Below are 9,533 nucleotides of genomic sequence, written 5' to 3'. Positions count from 1 at the left end.
ATATGATGCTTGGAACCAAGTCAAGACTTAGCTATGACCATCATTGCAAGATCTCCCTGCTGCGCTTAGAGAGCCACAAAGAATATATTTTTCAAAACAAAATCATAAGACCATACTACTATTTCGTATGTAACTAAATACAAAGATAATTTGCACAGAGCCACACCAAAAACGCAAGATAACAGAGCATCCAACCAAGGGCTGCAACAATATATGATCATATAATAATTTTTAACAGCAAATTCTCGATTAAGAGAATGAAAAATGTCAAGGTTACATACTTTCACCATTAAGAACAGGCCAACAACAGTGTAACAAGGCATGCAGTGACACCTATGCATTTGTGCAGTCACCTAAACCAAGAAGGGGCGAGAAGGAGAGATAGAGAGAAAGAGGGAGATGTTGCCACGCATAGCCACCCTTGCACCGCTCCGAGTCCAGCACCTTGCATGCCCATTGCTTCCTGCTGCAACTAGTTCCCTCCATTCACCTTCATTGAATTTGCAACACAGGTGCTACTCAATGTGGACTTTGCAAAGAGCAACAACTCATGCCAGCAAAACATTAGAAACATGTACTTAGGGGGCGATTAAAGATGGATTTCAATTAATACAGCACGTGAGAACATCAAGGCCAGATATGCCCTCCATGTTGCTCACCTATGATATGAACAGATGGACACACCACAAGATCCGAGTAACATTCATACATTGATTGCTCATTGCTGAATCCAGTTCCAGCTACTAGAATTATGAATCGGAGAGATGGATGGAGTTGGAGTGCCAAACCCTGCATGAAAGCAAATGGAACTAAGTTCTACTCTCTCTCTCTCTCTCACACACACACACACACACACACACACACACACACACACACACACACACACACACACACACACACACACACACACACACACACACACACACACACACACACACACACACACACACACACACACACTGCCGACAAGTAATAACATCTTCACCTCCACAAGCTGCCCTGCATAGTATACACACATACACGCACCTTCTGCTCAAGGCCCGCAAATGCCGTTGCGAGGACTCCACCCTACACAAATAGAAGATGTTGTATTAGATGCGCACAACGTGAGACAACTTGTCACCTCCATCACACCACCCGGATCATGCCCTAATGTTACCAAAAAGTAAATGATCTTTGTAGAGAAGAAAATTAAACCTGGGAAAACCCCATCAACCCATGAAAGGGGCCATGCTCTAGCATATAGTTGGAGATGGTCTCGTTGCATTCCTCCAAATTGGAGAACTCACTGTAGTCTTGGAGAAGGACACCATAAGCTCATTATAACAAATGATAGCAATAAGCTCCCCCAAACAATTGATGTCTCTGCAAAACATAATCTTGGGCTCTGGCTAGCTTGTAATTTTTTGTGGGAGCAAGTTGATGAGCCTGGCTAACATACCTTGTTAAACTGAAACCATTTGACATAGGGTCCATGGAAAATAGCCTCCACCTCGGACTTGCCAGAAGCCGCATAAGGTCCGTCGAGAAAGGTCTAAAGCTCAAAAGCAACGCATTAGCTTCACAAATTTTGCAAATATAGCAAGCTCCAAGAAGTGCATGTTCCCACAATTAGGGAGCAGCATATAATGCTCATATCCAACTGAATCACACCCATCAACGTCCGTATGTGTTGTGATGACAAAGCCATATTAATCTAAAGGGAAGAATCATCGGTAGACCTCACATTGCCATGGCAAAGCAAGGAGCACCATGACAAGGTGGAAATTAGGTGTCCAGTACCCTGCATGCCCATTGCTTCCTGCTGCAACTAGTTCCCTCCATTCACCTTCATTGGATTTGTAACACAGGTGCTACTCAGTGTGGATGTTGCAGAGAATAACAACTCACGCCAACAAAACATTGGAAACATGTAGTTAGGGAGCGATCAAAAGATGGCTTTCAATTAATACAACACGCGAGAACATCAAGGCCAGATCTGCCGTCCACAGACTGCAATAATGCAACACATCAAGATGCACCGAGGTTGTGGCTTTGAGCAAGTCAAGAAAATCACCTAACAACACCAATGAGTTGTAACCTGACGACCGCATGACGCCGTTCTGTAGCAGAGCTAGACCTGCCAGCACTGTGGCTTGCATCACATTGAGATATCTTAGAAAACAACACCAATGAGTCGCCCCTAGGCCCTGCTTCATGCCAACGGTGTCGCTCGTAGGCCGTTCCTTCTACAACAGTCGAGACTCCTCAGCAAATCCACCAGCAATGCAAGCCGCACTTGCAGAACACCAAAAGCCATCAGCATTGCAAGCCGAAAACAAAATAACGAAAAACCATTAAAAGAAACCCTTCCCCACCATAGTGATGGCGAGCTGCCAACCACAACACCTGGCAGCTTGCAAGCGTAGTTGCACAAGAGAGAGCCACCCGAAACAGAAAAAGCCATGGGAAAGCCATGGAGAGCCAAAAGCTGTGCAAAGAGCACCATTAGAAACGGCCCTATCCGGAGAGGCGAGGAGGGGTAACAGAAGGGTTGAGGGGAGTGAAGCCATGGAAACACAGGACGCGGCCGACTGAACTCCAAAAGACCTAGTGTTAAAAAATACCCTCTTAACCCTACCTACGAAATTTCCACATCCAATCAGAACACATGACGCACACACGATAGTGAACTTTCTCTCACTTTACCACCACTCAGAGAGAAAATTAGTTTCCTTGAATTTTCACAATTTACAAAAAAATACATCCTCATTTTTCGTTTTTTATTTTAAAAAAAAACGTTCATTCTTTCGGCCCAAAATCGTTTCTTTGGTCAGTGAGCATTCACTTCCTATTTCAAAATTCGAGACATCCATCATTACATTTACACACTAGTCATTTAAATGAGTGCCCACTATCTTATTTCAACCAATCAATATTATTGGTCTATCAAAAAATGCTTGAAAATATATCTGAACATTTTTTCTATTTTAGTCAGCAAAAAGATAATGCATCTCTATAGCCTTTGCCCCTTGGGCAGGCAAAAAAAACCTTCAATGCTTCACATGACAAGACGGATCTAATTAGCATAGGACATAATAAAGTATCAAATGTATGTTTAACTTTCTTCTTCTTTCAAGCTTGTTTTAAAAAGGCAACAATGAAATTGACTTCCATCACTTCACTTGCATCAGAACCAGCCTAATAAGCTTGATAATTAAGCAGCAATTAGACATGTGCTAGCTTGGGACAATGGCATAGTAGCACATGACAAGAACGTCGAGCTTGCAAGAGCACATAGCAAGGATCATCTATATGTATTCTATAACGATAGACCGAGTACCCTTTACACGTGTCACATCTGCGAGCTGAAGGCTAAATGCCAAAAGTGAGAGAAGCTCACGTGCACGAGATCAAGAGGGAGAGAGAGAGAGAGAGAGAGAGAGAGAGAGAGAGAGAGAGAGAGAGAGAGGCCATCGGTCGTACTCGTACAAATAAGGCATGCCGCAATTAAACTTACCTCAGATCTCACATTATGATACTAATCATGGCCATTTTTTTATTGCCTCTAGCTCAAAAAAATAATTCCTATGAGCCATGCCCTTGCAAAAATTCAAGCCCACCTCCGCGATGGAGAGAGAGAGAGAGAACTCATGTAGGCTTCTTGAACTTTAAAAATAGACGGCCCTTTGGAGCATCTTTGCCTCCTTCGTCAACATAGGCATGATAAAGAGAACTCTGCCTTACCAATAGCAATCCGTCCATGGAGAATAACCTAATGATCATTAGCAGTCGATGTGCTCTCTTTCATGCCCTACATGGGGAGAAGCCGTGCTTCTTGTGCAGAGGACCGGGCATGGCCATTGAAAGATCTTCTGTGGATTTGGATGAGCGTGGGTTCGTATCTTGTTGCATGGCCTTGTGTCAGCCCTTCCTGCAGTCGATGGGCTCTCTTTCATGCCCTACATGGGGAGAAGCCGTGCTTCTTGTGCAGAGGACCATGCCTGGCCATTGAATGATCTTCTATGGATTTAGATGAGCATGGGCTCGTATCTTGTTGCATGGCCTTATTGAGATTGTGGTTAGAGCCATACAAAGGGCCATTTCTTGTCAAAGCATGCTCATCCACAACGGTGAAAACTGAAGATGCAAAAAATGGGCTCAATCATACTCTTTATTGTGTCATCCATTATTCCAATTCTCCCTCTAAAGCATCGAACTTGAACCAAATGTTGGCATTGGAGACATCTCCAAGCATGCATGTTTGGCTTCTCGGGGTCCCTCAGGAACAGGTAATTGTGCTAGCGTAGAGGTGATGTTCGGAAATGACGTGCCAGGTGGGGTGGCCTCTACACCACACATAGCCTGAATTCGCCAAGCATCATATCAAGAGAGGGATTATCCTACGATTGTAAGGGGCACCACCTATCATAAGTGAGGCAAGGACGCCAACATAGATGACCTAGGGTGGTAGGAGAGAGATGCCATCTAGATAATCAACATAAAATGATGAGATAGCAACGTCCAAATAGAGAATGCCTAGTCAACAGTCAAGAGTGTGTGCACGAGAGAGGTATATGACAAAGCTCAGAATGGAGCATGATTGACTGGTGATGCCACACTTTATGAAGCACAAGCAGAGTGATATACAAGGGAAGAATAATCCCTTGGATATGGGGAGAACAAAGCTAAGGAGAAGAGAGAGTGGACTCAAAGATCATGATAGAATTGCACACTTTATTGATGATGATGATACTTACAAATGGTGGTCTTGGCTGTTACCAACCTTGCTCCTAACACTGGGGATACATGATGGAATACGAGCGCCACATGGTGCATGGCAAAATGTTAGAGTTAGCGGTGTTAGCACGTTAGTGAGAGGTTAGTTGAGGGGAACATCAAGACGAGGAGCCACCGACGACATCGATCACTGGCATCAAGAGTAGCCCAGGGTAGCATGGTGTCAGTGCATTCAATCCTAGCATGGTCATGTTTGCGTTGCGGAGTGATAATGAGTGCCTTATGTGCATGGGGTGTCCATGACTAGTAAGTCTACCATGGTGTGGGTGGAGATTGGTGGTGGTGGTGGTGGTGTTGCCAATGCTAGAACGCCCATGCTTGCAACAAGCACGACACCATGAGTTCCCTACCTTGTGAGGTGCATTATGTGCTTAGTGGTGTATGGAATGTAGAGTGCATGGAGCCTGGGTGGTGCCTCCAGTGTGTTATGTGCCCCCCTTATGCTTAGTGGAGGCCTCTTTATATAGGCCAGAGAGGTGGTTCTTACCTAACGGTCCTTGCAAATACCCACTGGTCACTGCAGAGAGTCCAGATGCCTCTCTAGTGAGAGAGCTTGTGAGGGTAGAGATAGAAAGAGGGGAGGTAAGAGTGGGGTGGGGAGTTTTTATTAAAAAAAATTCACTAGCTGTTGGCTAGGTTATTAGAGAAGAGTGGATATCGGGGCATTTACAATGGGTCTTGTTGATGGTTCGGGTGGCTGGTGTGAGGTTAATGCTACCAAACTACTGTTTTGCTGATGTAGAGATGCTACACGTTCGTTACTTTTGGGGCCGGCCGGGGCATGCCTTCGGCGTCTTTGTTTGAACTATGGTCGCTTCTGCGTGCTTTTGGTCATCTTCTTCGTCGATGTCAAGTTCATTTGTTTTTTCTTCTCATGCGTGCGTATGGAATGAATGTGTTTGTTTGAATGTGTGCGTGCGAGTGTAAGCGTGTGTGTGAGTGTATAAGTGGGTGCATTTATATGCGTGTACGTGTTGTTGTGTATGCACAAAGCATGTGGGTGTGTGTATGGAAAGAGAGCAAGATTTTTTTTAAAACTGAAAGAGAGAGAGAGAGAGATGGAGAGAGCGAGAGAGAGTGTGTGTCTGTATCGGTGTATATGGAAGTGTGTGTGTGTGTGTGTGTGTATGTGTGTGTATACACGAGTGTCTATGTGGGAACAAGAGAGAGAGGTATTATTTTTTTATATATTTATTACATGCTGGCTCGGCTACTACACAGAGAATCAGAGAGGGAGAGAGAGAGCGTGAGTGGGACAGGGAGGCTGAGGGAATGAGAGGGAGGGAGAGGGTGAGAGCGTGGTTATGGGGAGTGTCTGTATGTGTGTGTGTGTGGCGAGTGCTGAGAGAGAGAGAGAGAGAGAGAGAGAGAGAGAGAGAGAGAGAGAGAGAGAGAGAGAGAGAGAGAGAGAGAGAGAGAGAGAGAGAGAGAGAGAGAGAGAGAGAGAGAGCTACTCTGTGCCCTGGCTCGGCCAACTCAAGAAAGGGGAGGGAGAGTCAACGGGAGGGAGAGAGAGAGCGTGGGAGAGCGGGTGAAGGGGAAGGGAGAGGGTGAGAGAGAGAGTGTGTGTGTGTGTAAATAGTGAAAGAGAGAGAGGATTTCTGCACTACGCCCTATCTCGGGGGATTCACCATGGAAAACTTACCACACCACGTAAATGTAGGGGAGGGTTTTTTTTCCAAGTCACATAAGCGTATAAGTTAGGGGTAGGCCCCAACAATTTATTTCCCAAGCTTAGAAATAAGGGAGGGGGTATCATATCTATGGGGTGGGTGGGGGGAGGGGACTGACCTAGGTTGATTTACTTGTAATGATTGGTCACACCAGTGTGCACTAGAACTCAGATGAATTTTGGGGAAGTGTTTTTATCAAGCCACACATCAAATTTTGTATCAAGCCTGCCATAGGTAAGGGCTGATTTGGAGGAGGTCAAGGGTTGATTTACGCCAGCTTTGAATGGGTCACAATTAGCCAGAGTGCAGGCTGATCGGACACATAGTTTGAAAGCCAAACTAAGATACATTGAGAGTACATATAGTTATCAAGAGAAGAGGCTCCTTATACGTTGTGAGCCACTATGCTACACACTCTTTAACTAGTTTTACTCAGTTAGATCATGTGAGACCTATAGTTTATATGTAAGATAGGGGTATGCTAGTTTTCTTCATTGATTGTTGAATAAGCGTAGGAAGGGGGGTCATATTTCCTAATATGAGTCGTATGTAGAGGTTTTATCAAAGTTGTCCGCTCTTAGGTGGCATCCCATTTTGTATATAGAGTGAATCCCCCGCACGCCCTATGGGCTGACCTGCTGGCTACCGACACAGGGAAGGAGAGGGCGAGAGCGGGAGTCCACCGGGGTGAGAGAGAGAGAGAGAGAGAGAGAGAGAGAGAGAGAGAGAGAGAGAGAGAGAGAGAGAGAGAGAGAGAGAGAGAGAGAGAGAGAGATTCCTGGTACCTATCCCATGCATGGTGGGCCCCCCCGGGTTGACGAAGGAGAGAGAGGGATAGCTTGCACCTTGCATGGGCTGTCGAGGGAGAGAGATAGAGATAGAGAGGTTGGTTGCATAAGCAATGAAGGAGAGAGAGAGAGAGAGAGAGAGAGAGAGAGAGAGAGAGAGAGAGAGAGAGAGAGAGAGAGAGAGAGAGAGAGAGAGAGAGAGAGAGAGGGTGGATAATGGAGGAGGGGGGAAGGTGAAGTGGCCCCTGTGGCGCATGTACGAGCAAGGGGGGGGGGGGAGGGGGAAGGTGGTTGGTGGAAAGAAGATTAAAAAGCGTTTTCTTTTGGGTTTTTTCTTGATTTGAAGCTCCCCTCTTTGGGTTGGGTTCCTGCGACCCGATTTTGAAAACCCGCCGTGATTAGCCCTCCCCTAAAGGTTAGGGCATTTATGCCCCTAACTCATTCGTTTGATCGTAGTCATCGGAGGTAGAAGTTGATGGCGTATCCTCATCTGGAATGTTGATAGGTGGAGATTGATCAAATCGTAGCAAATAGGGTTTAAGCCTCCATTCATTGACTCTCGTCTTATGCAACTTACCATCCGCTTCCATGAGTTGGTAACTCCCATTGGCATATTTCTTCTTGATGATGAAAGGACCTTCCGATCAGAGTAGGAAAGTCTTCTTATCTTTGTGTGTGTCAGAGCAATTGTCATAGCGGAGCACCAACATGCCCTTCTTTAAATCTTTGCACCGAAGATGTTGATTGGAACTAAGCCCTCTGTGTTCTGCATATGCCGCATAATGATTGATTGCTTCTTCTCTATCCAGTTGTAGTCACTCCAAGTCAATGATGTGGTATTTCAAATGCATGTTGGGTCGTTGAAACTGGCTTGCCATTATCCTGAGACTTGCTAGTTGCACCTCAATAGGTAAGATTGCCTCCTTACCAAATACCAAATGATATGGGGTGAACCCCAAAGATGTTCGGAATGTGGTTCGGTAGGCCCACAAAGCTGGGAGTAGATACTTATCTCAATCCCCACGATGATTGTTAATTTGGTTGGTGATAATTTTACAAATCATTCCATTCACTTTTTCACATAGGCCATTACATTGAGGGTAATATGGTGTGGAGTGCCTCCTTGTAATGTCTAATTTTTGCATTAGCTGTCCTACCAAGTCTGCTATGAAACCTGGCCCTCTATCAGAGATGACTTCTAATGATGTGCCAAATCTGCAACAGTTCGTCTATGTGCTCAGAGACAAACTTAGCTACCTCCATAGGTGTGATCCTAATTGTGGTTGTAGCTTCCATCCACCTAGTCATATAGTCGACACCCATGATGATATAGAACTTCCCTGAGTTGGCCTTAGGCAATGGTCCTATGGCATCTATACCCCATATTTCAAATGGACCGTATGAAAGGATAGGTGTCTTTGGTTCAGGCATGAGTGACTTGGTGCCGGACCCTTGACACAACTTACATGTCTTACACCAATATTGTACATCATGATTGAGGCTAGGCCATACAAAACCAACCTACAAGATTTTTCTACTTGTTATATCTAGGGCAAATTGACTGCCACAAACACCATCATGCCATTTGGCAATTACCTCCGTAATTTCATTAGAGAGAGGGACTTTCCTGAGTACTTGGTCCTTACCCTTGCAATACAAACCGTCATTGGTAAGTTAATACCTTGTGTCCTTCCTGGTAAGCCATTGCTTCTACCCTTTTGTTAGGTCCGGTGGACATTCCCCATTCCAAGAAAAGCATTATGTTGCGTTAGGCATCACTACCTTGAAATAGAGGGAGCTTTAGCTTTATAGCCCCAACCATCATTTCCTGCAGTCTTTCGCTTTCTAAGGCGTCGGATTCGTGGTTTTGAGCCCTTAGGATGTGGTGTAGTTGAACTACTTGAAACTTACCCAGCAAAGTTTTTACACAGCTTAAGTGAGTCCTTAAACTAGGATTCTTATGTGTCCGTGCTCCATTTACTTGCCTTACCAAAAGTAGAGCATCCCCAAATACATTAAGGCGCTTTACCCCTTGTGAGACGCACCATTGTAACCCCTTGGTTAGTGCTACATACTCAGCTTCATGTTAGAATGTGAATCTAACAAATGGCCAAGCGAAAATACCTTGACTCCGTTGTCATCAAAGAGCTTGCTTTGTCGGATGCTCGCTTGTAGGCTCCATAACCCCCAAGGAGTCATCACCCACGCTTGAGGTGACATAGAACTTTTCCTCCCACTAAGGTGGTGAGATAGTTGGTAGGGTGGCTAAGACCTCCTTTACCTTGTTGTAGTG

At 45.2% G+C, this 9,533-nt stretch overlaps 1 protein-coding gene across 1 annotated transcript; it reads right to left on the bottom strand.

The window, feature by feature from the left end:
• Positions 1–627: 627 nt before the first annotated feature.
• Positions 628–2,488, bottom strand: LOC147423155 (uncharacterized). The gene is made up of 5 exons (XM_086501456.1): positions 2,261–2,488; positions 1,438–1,534; positions 1,198–1,316; positions 1,027–1,068; positions 628–789 (listed from the first exon to the last, which is right to left on the bottom strand). Exons 1-5 carry the CDS (start codon positions 2,486–2,488, stop codon positions 628–630), a joined length of 648 nt encoding a protein of 215 aa, XP_086357582.1.
• Positions 2,489–9,533: the final 7,045 nt, after the last annotated feature.

Source organism: Adiantum capillus-veneris, chromosome 26, assembly GCF_014529385.1.
Source record: "Adiantum capillus-veneris isolate H3 chromosome 26, ASM1452938v2, whole genome shotgun sequence".
Classification (NCBI taxonomy): Eukaryota; Viridiplantae; Streptophyta; class Polypodiopsida; order Polypodiales; family Pteridaceae; genus Adiantum; species Adiantum capillus-veneris.
Note: the sequence above shows the minus strand (reverse complement) of the source record. Positions and strands in the feature narration are given on the sequence as shown.